Source organism: Pleurodeles waltl, chromosome 7, assembly GCF_031143425.1.
Source record: "Pleurodeles waltl isolate 20211129_DDA chromosome 7, aPleWal1.hap1.20221129, whole genome shotgun sequence".
Taxonomy (NCBI): Eukaryota; Metazoa; Chordata; class Amphibia; order Caudata; family Salamandridae; genus Pleurodeles; species Pleurodeles waltl.
In genome coordinates, this window is record NC_090446.1 from 784,249,799 (window position 1) to 784,267,475 (window position 17,677).

Genomic DNA, 17,677 nt, shown 5'->3' on the forward strand with positions numbered 1-17,677 from the left:
TCTTTGGGCCGTACAGGACCTACTTATGTCGCAGGACATACAATAGATATGATTTTCTGCAACATTAATATAGCAGCTGGACATCTGCTTGAGATTTTATGGTCAGATCATAGACTGAGCCATTTTTCGTGGCCTAACAAGTCAAAGAAGGGGCAAGAAGTTTAGAAAATGAGTACTTTTAGTGCCTGGTATGAATTCAAGATCCCGAAGGTGATGGATGTGCCACTACTTTTCCTTCTGTCAGGTGAAGTTAAAGAATAATGCTTTAATAGTCAGTCAGCGTTGGCTGCGGATCAGCTGACCTCTGAGAAAAGTTGCATTAATCAAAGGTGACCCCATCGGCTCCATGGTTCTCTGCCACATTTGGCATCAAACCAATATCATAAGAATTTGAGACATGCCCAGAGTATTTTTATTATTGGCTGCAGGCCTCTTCATAGTATAATAAGTCATGGGAAACATTTAAGATTGTGTTGAATTGTCTGCACCCTGAGCACACTGTTCCTCCCATTAAAGCCACCGTAGGTTTATGCATTTAGATTGGAGAATGTTTTTTAGGAGGAAATTGGGAGAAAAAAACAAACAGTTGAACCTTTAGTCTCAGGCAGTGTCAACTACAGAGTTGTCTTAAGATGAACAGTCAAACTCTTGCCATATAAGCCATTGGAGGACGAGATGTTAAACAAAACAAAAAACTGCATCCTAATTTGTACATCGGTTTCTTCATTGGATCCATGTCTGCCTTTCGTTTTGAAGCAGGTGGCTGATATTAATCTGGTATATACTAAACTGTTCAATACCTTGTTGCAGATGGGTGAAGTCCCTATGATCTGCAAACAGGTATAAGTGGTCCCTCATTTGAAAACACCCACAGCGGACTAGTCCGTGTTAACTAATTTCAGACCTGTTTCACTTTGCCTGCAGCACCTAAAATCCTAGAAGAAAATTGCCAGCGCACACCTTTCAGATTATTAGGAGGAACATTAGCTGTTACATCTCCCACAGGCTGGTTTCCACCCGCGACAGCAAAGAAACTGCTCTGTTGGAAAAGGCAGATTGTGTTAAATTGATCCTTGATCAGGGCCATAATGCTGTTTTTGTTTTGTTGGATCTTTCTGTAGCATCTGATACTGTCCCATGCCATCTGGGGTGAGAGGGATGGATTGGAACTCAGAGTCTAAAATTGTTAACTATTTATGTCCCCTCTTGCTTAAGTGGAATTCGTTGATATTAAGATCATATTGTATGTGGACAATACTCTCCTTTTATTATCTGATTGGTTTCTCAACAGCAGAGGAGGATTTCTTGGTCTGCATGGGGGCTGTAATGAACTGGATGAGAATAAAAACTCTGCAGTGTAATCCAGACAAAACAGAAGTTCTGTTATTTGTTCAAGCTCCTGCCCCTGGTTGGGAGGGGAGCTGGCCACAGGACATTGCCCTGCCAACCCCTCTGAGAGCTGTGGCTAGAAACCTGGGAATTCATTTCGATTTTTCATCTTTCTTTTAAGGCTGTGGTTTGTTCTGTGGTAAGATTCTATTTTGCAATTATGCGAGTGCTAAAAAATAGTCTTAGCTGTACTTCTGTAGGAGGCTCAGATCTGTAGTTTAGGCCTTGGTCACTTCTTCTATGGACTGTGCCAGCATGCTGTGTCGTGTCCTTCCTGGCTATGCGCTTGCAAGATGTACAGGATATGGTGGCTGGCTGCCTTTTTTAACTTTCTCAGCGGGACCCCTTCTCTTCATATCTGGCAGAATTACATTGGTTGCCAGTATGAAAGAGAACTTTGTTCTAGGCCTTGGTATTTGCGTACCAGGCTTTTTGTGGAATTGGCCATCAGTATCTTTGTCTGGTTGCTGTGGTGTTGCCCGACGAGGGCTGCGTTCTACATATGTCCATTTGGTGGTCGCATGACTTAAGTGGGCTAGGAAGGATGGGTCGGCGTTGGAAGCTTGAAATTGTTTGCCATTTAAGCTTAGGAACACACACAATGAATTGTTTCCAGAAAATATTAAAAACCGGTTTGTCACACTGATCAAGTTATAGATAATGTTTAACTGTTGGTTCAGCGCCAGGACACTCTTAATGAACACAGTGTGTTCAGAAACTCATTCATTCATTACTCTGGATTTCAAAGTCCACGGAAATAGCCGTTTTGCCAGATCTGTGTGGCAGGACTTCCTGGTTTGACCATTTCCCTTTAACAGTATTTCCAGATGGAGAATTTGTATTCCTGCTGATTCATCACTAATCCTACCAACCTCTCCGTTCCGAGTACTATATGAAAACTATTAAAGTCCCAATTCAGTTTTGGTACACTTCAGTTTCTTTCCATGTCTTTAGCCAAGTCGCTTCCTCTGAGGGTGTGGGGGGAAAAGGATTGTGAACTGACATGGTTTCAGCAGATTTAGGTCATATAAGGTTCTCTGATGTCCTCTATGGGATGGGATGGGATGGGATCTGCAAAAGTGTTGAAGCCATGCCGGCACGAAAGCTTTGCAGGCATGAGAGCTTTTTCAAGCTTCTGTAGCCAGTCTGGCACTTAAAGGGGATTCAGGAGGTGAGGACTCTGTAGGTAGGAGTATAATTACTGAGGACAAATATCTTTGCCTGAGACCAAAGAAAAGTATGCTTTTTTAACCTGTCTGTAGTATGTACTGGAAAATCATAGAGGAATAGAAAGATGGGTCACAGTGTGTCAAGTGCATGAAAGGGATTGAAGTTTTTTTGGTTTTTTTTTTTAAATTGCATTAAATGGAGAAAAAATATTATGTTTTGTCTTCAGCCTGAAAATCGGGAAAAAAAGGTATTATGATGATCATTACATTTCAAATGCAAACCGAAAAAGTAGCTACAGTTGATATCAGCAACTGAAGTTGAGGACAAACATACATTTTGGCTCAACTTGCAGTTCAGCATCTAGGTACCCATTGGGAGTCATTCCAGGCTTTCATATTCCTGCTGTATGCGAATCCATGAGACCAAACCTATATGACCACTTTCCCCAATGGATTCTGCAGGATTGCGATGAAGAATTTGCACTTGTTCTTTCTTCCCATTTGAAAGGGGGTGGTAAAGTAAAAGTGAAGGTGCCCAGTGTGTATAGGTTTATCATTTCCTTTAGGTCGTCAAAAGGACAGTACAGAGCTTTTTTTTTTTTTAGCTCACTTACTTGTTTATGCTGCTAATTAATTCTATTTGTCAATTCTAATTGTTGTGAATAGCACAGTTTGAAAAAATGGTTTGAGAGCCCACAAATAAGCTATTTTGCATTAGCAAGAAATGTGACATTTCCATGAAAGTTATCACAATATTTGAGAAACTAATTTCCAAAAATATATTTTTTTTTTAAAATAACAATATTTGGCAAAACAAACAGATCTGTGCATTAAAGAAAATAGACTTTTAACCTGTTTCTTGTTCTGGCTTATTTATGGTGCCAAGGACACCAGATGGAAGTTCCTCTATTTTATACTGTAAATTACCGTTGCAGTTTTTTACTTTGTGTAAACAAATGTTTTGAAATTGAGCCTGTTTAAGATCTTGTATCTAAAGACAAATGCTTTCACTTTTCTACTATAGGAATTGAACGATCTGGCACGTGATCCTCCAGCTCAATGTTCTGCTGGACCAGTAGGGGACGACAGTAAGTTTTCGTTCATTTGTCTTTTTTTCAAATCCCAAAATGGGTTCTGTTATGTGTCACATTGAAGTATAGACCCTCCTAAGCCTTTGCCATTGCTCAGAGTCCGGCTGATTGTCTTGTTTTTTTTTGTTTTGCGTGATGCAGAATGCTGTACTAGAAGCATGCTTCTAATTTGTGTCCTCTGTAGAACTCTTCTGTCGACGTGAGAATGCAAGAATACTAAACCTTTGTTCTCAGCCTCTAGTAACTGTGATATCATCTGAAGCTCTCCCACGTTGCACTTTGGATTCTTTGATTACTTTATCAGCTTGTGCTTTGAAGCATTTTTTTGTTACTATTCTCTTCAGATCACCTGGACGGAGGAGCAAGGGCTTAGACTGTCCATATCACTTTGTTGGATAGCATTGCAGGACATAATGATTATTTCATATTCTCAGTGCAATAATGCTTTTCAAACAAATGGTGGTCTGACCAAAAGAAAATTGCAGGTACTAGATGGTTATGCTACTGGTTGCTTTCAGTTTTGTCAGACCCCATTTGCCTCCTTGTGTTGCAGTCTGATGCAGAAAACTAGTAGTTGTTTTTTCCCCCAGTATTTTTTTTTTATTTTTTTTATACAAATATACCTGTATATACTAAATACATAATAAACAAGTTCAGGATTAGCTACATTAAGTCTTTGTACATGTAAATGTATACATTTAGCATTCTGGACCCCTTGGACAGATGTCAGCTTAGTTAAGTGCACTATCCCTCACTGGAAAGGAACATGTTAATCTAGTATGCAGTTGATGTACCGGGGGAAAAAATGCTTGAAATGCCAAAAGTCATGCAAGTATCTACTAACTATCCAAGAGTTAAAGTGATGTGAGATTTTTGCAGCCGGGCACCCCACAGTGATAGAGTGAACCTATCTAAATTAAGGCCAGAGACACTTTTGAAATCTCTGCCCCAGACTATAGCTGTGTTAGTATCCTGCACTAAGGTGCCTGTAAGTGTCCAAAAACTGGGATTGAACGCTGTTGGGGACATATATTGCCACTAGAGAAAGCAGTTCCCCATCCAGAGTTCCTCTACCACCACATTTCTACCCTCAGGATCAATACAGTTGTGTTTCACCACAAATGGAACACCTGACGATATACGTATTCGGACCCTTCGGGTATATACACTGAATCTGTCGTTCCCACTACTTGCCTCCAGCATTTAGTCAGTCTGTGTTCTTCCAGTAGATGTCAAATCTGTATCCTCTAACTGTGTGTCTGTCAACACCTGTGTTAAGGATGTATACAATAGGAGTTGCCATCTATTCACATCCCTAGTAACTAGATTATATTTAGTGTACATCCCTCTCCCTGTCTGTGGTAGTGTTTGGTGATCATGCCATCGTAGGCGCAGTGGGTAAAAGTGCTCAATGTGCCTCAACTACCAGTAGTTAACAACTTCACATGTCACATTTCAGCAAAGACCATGGTAACTGTAACAAGTACCCTTAAATCTTACTCCCAAGCATGTATCATCTTGTGCACCTTGCCAGTAGCCAACATCATAGAATTGTAATTGTATTTATGTAGCACTTACTACTCCGGACAAGGCGACAAATCGCTTTTCGGCAAGTAGCACGCTACTCCAGAACCCAATAGGATTAGTGGTGGATTAGTATAGGGAAATATGAGTATAGTATAGGTAGGTATGAGTTAATTTGAGCAGAGGACATGTGAGTCTGTTAGTTGATTCTATTAAAATAATAGAGGAGGGAAGAATCCAGAGGGGCTAATTGGTAGATAATAGTAGTAAGATGAGGTTTGGGATGAGTAAAAGAGGTGGAGGATGTAAGTCTGTAGAAAGGTATTGGGGAGATCATAGAAGTTAAATGGGGTTTGGGACTAGTCAAAGGTGAGATAAATGAAGGAGAATTTAGTAGGGTTGTTTGGGAGTCCATAGTTGTAAACTGAGGTTTGGGGTGAGCCAGGAGGGAAGAGTCTACGAAAGGTTATTTTGGAGATCAGTAGAATGGGTTTGGGGATGAGGCAGAATGGAGATAGGATAGATTGATAGAGGTAGCGGGTGATATGACTGAGTAAAGCTTTTGGGAGAGTAGCGTTTTTTTTTCTCTCTCGTACAGTAGGATTAGAGTAGTAAATATATAGATACATGATTACATAATCTGGGGAATAAATGTGTAAGAAATATATTGAGATTTAAAGCTGTATCGTGTAAACACAGGCTTTCAATAATTATTTCTGTACTTTAATAACCGTATTATCTTTCCTCAATATTTCAATAGTGAAATGCTTGTAGGTAAATAGTTAAGATAGTATTTACGTATTGTGATAGATAAAATAAAGTCTCATAAGCATCTAATCAAGCAACTTACATAGAAACTATTCAATGACCCATGAACATGTCAATTGTAGAATAGTAATGTACACATTACCTAGTGGCAGTCGGACCTAGATTCTATGGAAAGTGTTGTTTTTTTTGTTTTTTTTACTTGCCTATATCTTTGGCGCCAATTGTCGAATCTACAAAATTTTCCGAAAAAATATGACTCATGTTGGCTGCTGTCTGGAAAATTTCGAGATGTTCTGTCAGGTGGGAGCAGAGAAAAAAGAGCCCCAAAACGTGTTTCTCCATGTTAATTTCCATAGGGATTTTGAATATGAATAGCGGCCAAACCGCTGAATGGATTTACGCCAAATTTAGCAGAAAGGTAACTATTGTTCCAGAAAGTGACCGTTTTGTGATTTGGTATAAATCTGTTCAGTAGTTATTGGGATAATAAAGACAATTGAAATGTGTATGTACATGGATGCAGATCCTCTGCGGATTCGCAAATCCACGCATCAACAGCATTGTCGTGATTGACTAGCCGCAACCTGAGAGGATAGTTGTGGCCACCATTTTGTTGAGCAGGACTTGGTTCCCAGTGGGGAAAATGAAGAGAAAAAGTCGTAGAATTAAGTTGTATAAAGTATCCAACTCTGCATCAAACTTCAAACCAAGGTGTTGTGTCCTGATTGAATGTTGGGACTGCTGTCACTCTCTGGCAATCAAGGCCCCTGTACAGTCCAATGTGTATAGTCAAACTCACCAGCTGCTGTTTGTGACAGGATCAGGAAATTCTACACAGGAGTACCCACGGTCATCCCCTCTCCCCGCCCCAAAACACACAGAACGTTTAATGGTTCAAATAACATCTGCCGCCCTGGGTGTTAAAAGTGGATCCCTTAGCGGTTCAGAGTTAGTCCACTGAGCCCTGGGCTCCAGATAGTTACTGTGTCACGACCAGAGGCCAGCACTGCAAAAGGATTTGTAGTCTATTGCAGAAAGTCGACCACCACTTGTGCTCTTTTTGCAGCCACTTGCTCCGCCCTAGGATGACCATTGGATCTACTGGTCAGTCTTCCTCTAGTTTGTTGACGTTCCCAGTGCACCCCAGACTCTGCCCCTCAATTGGGATTGCTTCACCTCTCATCTGTAGCCAGTCAATCAGCCAATCACTTCATTCCAGGAGCATGATGTAGATCGAACACAGTTAACTGTCACTGCACAATCCCAACTCATGGAGTTGTAGATTGCTCAGGCCTGGATGCATAACTCTGCCCTCCTGGTGGGACAGAAGAGCCTTCCAGAGTGGTAATCTGATCAGAGAACAGATGCTGGTTCCCAGAAATGACATGCACCCCACTCTCCTGGTCCAATTTAGAACCACTAGGATATCTCGGTCTCAGTCTTTCTAGATAGTCTTAAGAACTCGACAGAGGCAGAAAGGCGTACATAAATCCAGTGTGCTACTGGCAATGCCGCTCCCATAGAGAACCTTCTTGGAAACTCTAGAACGTAAAGGATTTTACATTTGTGTGTTATCAGTGGGAAAAACATCTTGCAATGGCTCTCACCACTGCTGGAAGATGTCTTGTGCCACCTCAGGGTGTATAACAGCTATTTGTGGTCCATCAAGCAATGCCAGATGAGCTTGTCAGTTCTCACACAACAGCCAACTCCAGAAGTGTAGCGCCATTACCCTGCCCAGTTATTGCAGAACCATATCATGGTGGTGTTGTCTGTTAGAACCTGTAACCATATCCCCTTGATGGATTCTACATGGATGACAGGAAGCCTATTCCACAGCAGAGCCTGCATATGCCACCTGACAGTCCACCAGCAGGACATAGATAGCCAAGAGACCAAAAACTCTCAGTCACACTCACTGAGACTAGATCTTCTGGATCATGGCCCAAATGAACTGCTCTGATGTAGAGGACTGCCTAATATCCAAGATAGCTCCTATGAAAGGAAGCCTCTGTGAAGGTGTCAGGTGTGACTTTGAAATGCTGTTTGTGAATGCCAGCAACGTCGAGAGGTTGGCTGTCTCATGGAGGTCTACAACTGACTGTGGCAAGGCAGCCTTCATCCAGTCGTTATTGTAGGGGAAAACTTGCATGCTAGACCTCTGAATATGCACTGTGACCACCGCCATTCTTTTCGTGAACAACTGAAGGGTGCAGGTAAGACCTAAGGGGTGCACAGAAAACTGAAAATGCTCCTGTCCTTACAGCAGGAAATGTCTTTGGGACTGCAGATCGGATTCATGACTGTGCATCCTGCAAGTGCAAGGCAACCATGCCGTTGCCTAGATCCAGGGCAGTCAGCACTTGGGCCAGTGTATCATTTTGTTTTTTAACATTTGTTTTTTAAAACTTTTTTTTTTTTTTTTTTTTCAGACACATGTAAATAGCACAACATTACTCAGTCTCTCAGAACTCCACAAACTAGTGGAACATGTCATGACATTTGTCCAAACAGTAGAATTACCCCCACACCCCTCAGTGGTAGCCCTCTGTGCCTTTTTGTGTTTTTGGTTTTTAACCACCATGGTGCCTAAAATATCCCACTTCCTGGGGCAGCCCCTGATCTCCTAGATTGTTCAGTGTCAGCATTTTGAATTTGTCCTTCTGTAGGAAAGCATTCACACTCCAAAATCTAAAATTGGGTGAAAGAACACTGTCCTTTTGGTACAAAGAAGTAACAGGAGTAACCATCAGTAAAGAGTTCACGTCCAGCAACCCCTCTTTGGACAGTAGGACTAGCACCTCTTGAGTAACTAGATGGGCAGGAGCTCTGAAAGCTGCTCTGATGTGGACAGAAGATGTAGTGGGTCAGAAACAAATGAAAGGGCGAACGAATCGAACAACCCATCTGTCCGATGTAGTAACTCCTCACCTTTAGAAGAAATATCTGATCTTGCCTTACACTGGAACGTTGTGTGTCTCCAAGGGCAAACTAAAGTTGGTTTGGAAGATATGTAACCCTTGGAGCCTGCCTGATTCTCTCTCCCCCCCCCCCCCCCCCCTTAATCCCTGACCTCTGAAGCACTGCATTTAACGGTGTGGGTGTGGAGAGGTGTTAGGAGGTGGGAGGGGAGATTGTCGAGAGTCTGGCTTGTGTCAATAGGCCCAAAGAACATGCTGTTGGAGCATTCTCCTTTTAAGTGCTTGAGGGCAGAATCAGCATTGTCAACTAAGACGAGTTCTATCGAAAGACATATCCGGAAGGGCAGCCTGGACCTCTCTAAAGCAGCCCACTGACCTTATTCATCAGCTCATCCTTAGCAATCTGTGGTGTCACAGCCAGAGCAAATTACATATTTGACTGCACCCTAACCCCATCCTAAACAAACTGAGTAAGGGAGGCATGAAACTGCTAAGGGACCCCCAGCAAGATCTCATTGACCATGTCTCGGAGGGTATGTGTATGTATAGTGTCCCAGTAGATGAGTGGCATTGACTGATCATAGGGCTAGGCTGGCCGATGGAACATTTATTTTTCAAATGTCTCAAATTGCATATTCTTTGAGTGGGGTTGGGGTGGTGATTTGGTGGGGGATTGACTTAAGACCAAGTGGTCATTAATCTGTCAGAGCGTCATTCAGTGGTTGTAAAAGCCCAGATGTGGGGCCTGCCCATGCTGCAAAATGTATGTCCATTATTTTTAACGTCGGAGATGAGTTGTAGGCCTAAGGCCTCCGCTGCATATTTCATCAACGCAGAAAAGGAAGCTCTTTTTATTTTGTTGGTGATTTTGGGTGGCATATGAACCCAGTTTTGGGAAGTATCAGATGCCACTCTGCTCCTGTAGGTCCGTATATAGGTGTCAGTGTCGTCGTCCTAATGTGGGAGTAATTCATCCCACATAATCTCCATTATTTTCTAGATTCCTATGCTGCACAATATTCTGCCATCTAGTGGTTTGGTACGGCCTCCCTGGAGGTTTCCTTTTGTGGTCGACCCCAAGCGTATAAGCCAATTGGTAGTAAAAGGGAGTGCAATAAACAATGCAGCAGGAAAGACTGTGTAAGCCTAGCTAAGCTTGCATATAAAGGCACTCACTTGATAAATAGTTCGAATTTCTCAAGGTTTTATTGTTTATTAGACAAAAGTGCAAAACTAACATACAAAAAAAAAAAAGGAAATAAATCTGCTGGTGTTTGATTACTTTATCACAGGCAGATAGAGTGCTTAATGTTGAATTCTGAAACTATCTTAGTTTCAGAAGTGTTGATGCAAAAGACTACATTTGGTTCAACAGCAGAGACTGTATGTTGGGTATAATAAAAAATAAGAGGCTGTCTTCTATGGAAGAAGCCTTGTGTATGTGTTAAGACGTTGCTGTGCAGGGCCACATTAGTTCCCATACAGGAGCAGGCCTTTGGATAGGAGTAAAGATCTCTTCAAATTAAAACAAGACATTTGATCACTGGGATCTAGAAAATGAAAAAAGGCATTCGTGGAGGCATTTTCCTTGTGCTTTTATGGCTGTCCTTCACTAACAAACTGGATTTTTGTTTTTTAAATGTTTGTACAATTCTTTTAGGCTCCATGGCATAACGGAGGTGGTTGTAAGTGTCCATACAGTCAGACCTGCAAAACAATCCTTGTATTGAAAGGTGTCATATTGAGATAAAACCACCACTACCTGGGCTATTAAAGAGCAACTAGTTTCAACAAGATAAATGGTGTCAATGTGTTTTTTTTATTTAGGGTTTTGGGAAGGAGGGACAAGGGTTTAACACACCTCAAAAGGGCATTGTGGTAAATCGGTTACCCATAACCTAGAGAGAAAGCTGGGGCAGCTGGTCTTCTGAGCTGCGAAGACAAATATTACTATCTACTTGTTCGTTCAGTACTCGAGGAAGTCCGATTGCTTCAATGGACCGATTCCTGTCCATGAGTCACTTCAAGATTATATGCAATTTCAGAAACAGTGGTCTGGATCTGAAACCACCCACTTGTTCAGTGCATAGTGGTGGTATTTTGTGCTTGAACCTGAGGCTTATCATCAGGGAGAGCAGTAAAGCTTTCAGAACCAGGAGATCTGCTCCGAGTTCCAGAAAACAAATCTGGTATTATTTCTCATTGACTGACCACAGACCTTGAAGTGACAAGTTATGTTGGTGAGCTCTCCAACAAAGGTGACTCTGAAAATCCTTTGTGATTGAAGATTGTGCACATATGCTACTGATTGAACATGATTGGCTCTGCTGTACCAGCATGAAACTGATTATTTCACTACTTAGGATGTTTGGAACCTATCGTCCTGAATCCCCACACAGCGTGCCTGTTGGTCTTATACAAGCAGAAACTTGAGAATAAAAGAAAACCGTTGAAGGCCCTTTCTGCAGAATACCTATATTTCACAGCATAAGAAGCCTTATAAAAGTCAGGGCCTTAAGTTCATGTTCAGATGTGGTTGTCTTAAGCAGGTGGATCCTGTCAATCTGTGATACCATTCTAATTAATCGACTGATGCCTTTATTGTACGATCCAGCGCTGCCTTCAACTCTGGAAAAAAAAACTCCATTGAAGCCTCCTTTAAATGTTTAGTTGAGAACTGTTCTGTTGATGGCCAGATGACGTGAGTAGACCCCCGATCTGCCTTACGGAACAGCTCTAAGCAGATGATGCAGTCAGCATGAAGTTGTATCCAAAATCCACCTAGTAGAGAAATTTACAGACACTGCAATTATGGTAAGCATGTGTGTTGAGTCACAATAATTTCCAACAGATCAGTAAGTTAACGGTGCATCCTAGGCTGATATGACAGACGTGGTTGTTATTGGTGTTCCAAATATGTGGTCAGACATAGCCCCATACGTAGCTGTGCTGTCTACCCACAAAAAACAAAAACAGAAGTCTAAGGCCATTGTGAGAAAAGGGCTTCCTCTGACATTGTTTCATCTCTGGATATTGCCAATGCAGTGATTTGCCAGTTTTTCTAGCCTCACAACTGAAGGAGGCAGGGGTAGTGGAAATTCATTGTTTATAAGAGGTGAATTCTAGATTTGCCTTTTGAGTGAGTGTGTTCGGCAAGGAAATCCACGATTATTTGTAAGACTCAAGTGGATATTCATAAGGGAAGATCGCAGCGATGACATCAGTCAGGAGGCGCAGTACCCTCTGATGTTTAGATCCTATCCACAGAAAAGTTCTGCCTCTTAAAATCATTTCTGAGGATGTTATCCTCTACTATACCTTTTTTCCTGTTTGTCTTCCTAAATGTGTCCGCTGCAGGAGGAGCTGGGCAGACAGTGGATCCAAATCACAGGGTCATTCGACAGTTTGGTCGTGGCTGCATCAAGTTGCCATAGTGGACTCTAAACTACCATGGGTCTCATTTGTGGAATGGTGTCAGTTGACAGTTGTTGGGTGCCCATGTTAGCAGACATGCTGCAGTCCCAGTTGTATTTCAGTTTACTAGAGCTGTGGACCATACAATGATGTTTGCAGTCATCTGCCAAGGATTGGGAATGCATCATTAATGGAAATGAAAGTTGCACAGTTCGCACGTAGATCCAGTGTAGAAGTAAAAAGAAATGTCTTTATTCAAAATTCATCTTATTAACTCTTAGATTGTGGCCTGAACAGATAAGCTTTTTAGTGTAGCAGACTCATTGAGTTCTTTTCGAACTTCTTGGCTGTAAAGTACATATATATTAAATGGGTTAAACATATTTGCAGAGTGTAAAATTAAAACTAGACAAAAAATGAGTTACCCTAAGTAACCCAATACCCTCCATATTGACGACTAACATCTTGCATCATAGCTAATACAGTATATAAAAAAGAAATCAAGATATCTGCAACAGATTATCTTATCCTTACTTTCAATTTTATCCATCAACTTTGTATCACCAGATCTTTCCTGACTTGTCTTGAATTGCATTGTTTATACTGTACCCAGATATGCATCACATTCATATATCCTGACCAATTATTATTATTGTATACTAGTTAAGTACATTGAAGTAGCACAACTAAAATGTACATATATAGTGATAAACATGCATTTATTAACTTTGGCACTAAAGTATGATTAACGGACAAAAGTATATTGTGTGTTTCCAGGAAACTTGGCTGTACGAAGAACCTGAATCAATGAATGGCTTCATAAGACTTTTTAAGGATGCTAAGCATCTAGGCCCAGGACTACCTTCGGTGACCTAATCACTTTGACCTCGACTAGAATAGATAACAGATTTATAAAGATAAAAACAAAGTCGTTGGCTATTAGCTGGTCGGGTAGACTATAATGATATTGGAGGGTCGAGTCAGCTCACAATTATTAATGTATATATCCAGCCAGGGATAACAGTATATTATGATAGCCAGCTGGGTCTGTTAGAGGAAGATCTTGAGGCAATATGTATGAATAAAGTAGAGCTGCTGGTATTGATCTTAGATTTTTATCATAATTTAGATCCAACATTATGTGACAAATCGTATTAAGATTTGTTGGCCACTGCACATGTGCCACAAGCTATTTTCCCTAGATCAGAGGTTAGAGCACGTGATAAGGCCTTAGTAAGAACTTAAGACTCTCTAGGATTGTTTTATGTCAACGGACGTACGAATGCAGCCCACCCTGCAAAGCAGACCTTCCAAGTAGGTAACCAGGCTTGCCCAATCGATTATGCCTTCTTAAATATCTGGCATTTTGAGGAGGTGGTGGGATTTGAAGTCTTGCACCTAGAAGGTAGTCATCACTGGCCCCTCCAGTTAACTTTTAGGGCAGGGAATAAAGATCTAAGAGAAAGAGTGGCTGCATTGCAGGTAGAGTTCCTGCGGTGGATAACCACTCGTATCACAGAGAATAGTTTAAAAGCACTCTATGATCTGATGCTAAATTATAGGGGTCTCAGCTTGGCTGAAGATCCGAATGATGTATTTATGGGATATGAAAGAGTAATTGAACCAGTGGTTGATTGTCTGAAAGTAAAATTAAAGATAATGCATGCAAATAAAATCAGGGACAAGCTTGAAGGGATTATAAAAATACCTGGTTTAATTAGGAGTGTAGGATTCAGAAGTTGAAGGTGTGGAAGTTGGAAAGGGAATTTAGGAAAAGACGTGATAAGGGAACTGAACAGAAGCTCCGTATAGTCAAACAAGATTATAAACATATCCTGAGAAAAAGGAAAAGGGAGTACGTAAATGCGAATTGGAAAGTTATGATAGATGTGATGGGAAAGAGGTTTTGCAGTTGGTGATGGAGGGGAAGGCCCCTGGAGCTATGCAATGTCTAGTTGGAGAGGATGATTGGAATAAGCATTTGGGCAATCGATATGGGGGGTAGGGGGGAAAGATGTCTGGTTAGAACTGAAGCATAAAGTTGATGTAGGTGGTGACCTAGGGTCGTTTTATTTTCCTTCAAAAGATAAAAGAAATAATTGTGGCTCTTAAGTTAACTAAAGCAGTCTTTGCTAAACTATTGCTAGGTCTAATTAGGTCCTGGGTAGAGTTAAATAATTTGATTTCAGTAGTGCAAGGTGGCTTCAAGGAAGGTCATTTGACAATAGACCACTGTTTATTTTAGTCTTCGGGCATTGGCAAAAAAAAGTCAATAGAGCTACAAAGTCATCTATTTGGTTGCTTTGTGGATTTTCGAGCCGCTTTTGATTTGGTAGATCAGAGTTTGTTGTGGGATATGTTGAGGCGGCTCAGGATTGACTCAGAACTACTTTTTCTCCTCGAAGGAGTACTTATGCAAAATTGGATAAGATAAAAATAATGGAGTTTGGGAAAAGGAAGGGGGGCATTTTCCTGGTACCTGGGAGGTGGAAAAGTAGAATGGTTGATAAATATCTGGGTTTGTGGTTTGACTGAGTTAAGATGGCGAACATATTGAGTCACTAAAATGAACTGCATTAACATGCGTTTCGGGATTAAAGCAGTTTAGTTGGAAGTATGGGATCCCTTCTCTTCTTCTTGTACGTTCTGCCTTCAGTGCCATGGTGCAGCCTCTATTTCAATATGAGATGGAATTTTGAACTCTCGCTGGGAAGTCGAATTGGGATACGGAAGAGGGCAAATGTGTGAAACGAATGCTTCCCCTCCCTCCCTATTATTAGGCAATATAAAGTTATTAACTTGGAATCTAGCTGTCAACCTGCTGGTAGATATGAGATTCTTGAATGTGACATGTCTTGGGCTGATTTTTAAATTAAATACGGGGTTCCTTAATGGGGCTCGCTGACACCTTGTAAGGGGTGAGAGAGCCTGGTACGTGATGTTCAACTAATCAAAGGCAGTTTTTCAAGGATCAAATTATTTATTAATTATATGGTAAGGAATGTGCAAGTGTTATCTAATGTGTAGTTAGGATTAGGAAGGGTCACTACTCCAAGAAATGTAATTAGTTACATCTTTGGGTGTCGTGAGGATGGCTGTTGTACTGTATAATCCGCGTCCTGTGTGTTTTATTAGAACCATTAGATGATGACACTCCTATTTCTATATTTTGAGAGTATTGTGCTTTAAGTAATGATTTTAATTGACTAGTGCTATGTTTTACGTATATGGCCAAATAAAGCTTGTTTAAAAAAAAAAAAAAGCACTATTTAGGAGTACATTATTTTACATCTGTGCCTAATTAGAACATGTCTGTTTCACCCAGTGAATTTCCCCCACAAAAACTACCAAAGCAACCTCCGATAAGAGATACTTTATGTAGATGGAGTCGTACTATCAGCAGTCTTCTACACATGCGCCATCTTGGAATTCTATGTACAAGCAGTCCCATCTCCCCTTTACGTCCATTCTCTTAACTATTGTGGTGTACCAATAGGTTGTGGCAACCAATGGGTTTTCCCTATACACATTGTCACATCCACACTGATATGGAACGGTGTATATACAAAATTGCACTATCGACGCAATGCATAAGGACCATCTTGGATATCTAATATATCTGATAAAGATTTCTTGCTGCAGATTTCTTACCTTAGAATTATCCCCAGGAGTCAGACTGGATACAGAAATTCTTGAGCACTGCCCGTGTGCACCGGTAGATGGCATCATTCAGCACTGCTTCAGCCGTGCTAGAAGTGACGTGCGCAGTGCCTGTGTAGGTGCCACCCGCTGTCATCAGTGGCTATTGAAGGCAGGTTTGCTTCAAGCAATCATGTCCCACCTCCATACTGTGGCAAACCTCCAACACTTGCTGGGGTTCTCGGTCATTGTGCTGAAGTCACCCCTGACTTCCCCCTCAAGCGCTCTGTTTTAAAGTATCTGATCTGGACACAGTGCTGTCTTGACCCTATCCTCCCAAATGACGAGTTCAGGATATTTGGGCTACGATTCAGATGTTTCAGCCTCTTTCCTGGATTTGGGTGAGACTGTCTGAGGCCATTTGTTCTGCATCCTGCTAATGACTCATGCCCTTGGCATATGTGGTCTTTGCAGTGGGGCATGAAGTTCCGGTGGGTGCAGCAATAAGGAAATCTCTCAGACCTGATCCAAATTTCAAAGGGAACTGCAAAAGTGATTGGGTCAACAGCAGACCCCTCTCCCTACCACAACCAGGGCTGACTGTAGTGACAGCTGCACCACTCAGTTCATCGGGGAGAGGTAGAGATCAGAGATCTTTGGTCTCTTGCAGAGTCCAGGCTCCACATCAACTTGTTGGCGGTACAGGTGGTCTGGCTGGCTGAAAGCCTTTCTTCTTTTGATCAAGGGAAGACTGGTGCAGGTGTGCATGGACAACACTACTGCCATGAGGTGTTGCAAAAAACGGGATGTGGTGGTGGTGTTGACCCTGTGTCAAGCCACCATGCGGGAACATCAGGGCATTTGCTTGGTGGTTGAATGCCTGTTAGGCTCTTATCCCCAGAGGGAATTAACTTTGGCGTAATGCCTAGCGAATCGTGAATGGAGTCTCCAACCGGAGGGGGTGCAAAGTAGAAACTAGGGAGAACCTTGGTTGATCTGCTCGCCACTGCCAAGAAAAGCAGATGTCAGCAGTTCTGTGTGCTAGGGTTTCTAAGGTGGTTCTCGCTCAGAGGAACTCAGTCCTTCTATATGCCTTTCTGCCAATACCACTCCTGCCCAAACTTCTGAAGAAGGTCAGGGCTTAACAGGGCAGAACAGTGGGTCTGGATTGGGCACAGACAGCTTGGTAACCAGAACCTCTGAGCATTGGTCCTTCAGTCAGGCTGCAATAGCATGGCAGGGTACTGCACCCAACGCTGCACATGTTGGGTCTTCATGCTTAGAGATTGAGCAGCAAGAGTTTACAGCTTTTGACCTAACCTCCACCCCCTACTCCCCCCCCCCCCCCCCCCCGCCCCCAAGTCCGCACTGCTACTCTGGCAGCTAGGCTTCCTTCAACTAAGACTGAATACGCCTCCTGTTGGGGTAAATTTGTGACATTGTGTGATTACAAGAATGTTGACCCTTTTGTGCACCCTTATCCCGAGTTTTGTTGTTTGTTCTTTCTCTGGCCCAGCAACATTATGCTTTGGGCACTGTCAAAGGTTACATTTCAGCCATTTGAGCTTTCTAGTGGTTGCCGGAACAACCTTCGTTCAAGTCTTGCTTTGTGACTCGCCATCTAAAGGAACTCAAAAACCTATTCCCTTCAAGACCATTCATTTTTCCCCCGTGGGACCTCAGTTTGGTCTTGACCTTTCTAATGCGTGCACCCTTTGAGCCTCTACACAACTGCACACTGTTCATTCACCATCAACATGGC

The 17,677-nt window shown here is 42.0% G+C and overlaps 1 protein-coding gene across 1 annotated transcript in view; it reads left to right on the top strand.

Annotated features, from left to right (window-relative positions):
* Positions 1-17,677, top strand: part of UBE2D2 (ubiquitin conjugating enzyme E2 D2) — a 131,728-nt gene that overhangs the window by 34,898 nt on the left and 79,153 nt on the right. Inside the window, exon 2 of the mRNA XM_069199300.1 lies at positions 3,583-3,646. Coding sequence (XP_069055401.1) covers positions 3,583-3,646 — 64 coding nt within the window. The remainder of the gene's footprint in view (positions 1-3,582; positions 3,647-17,677) is intronic.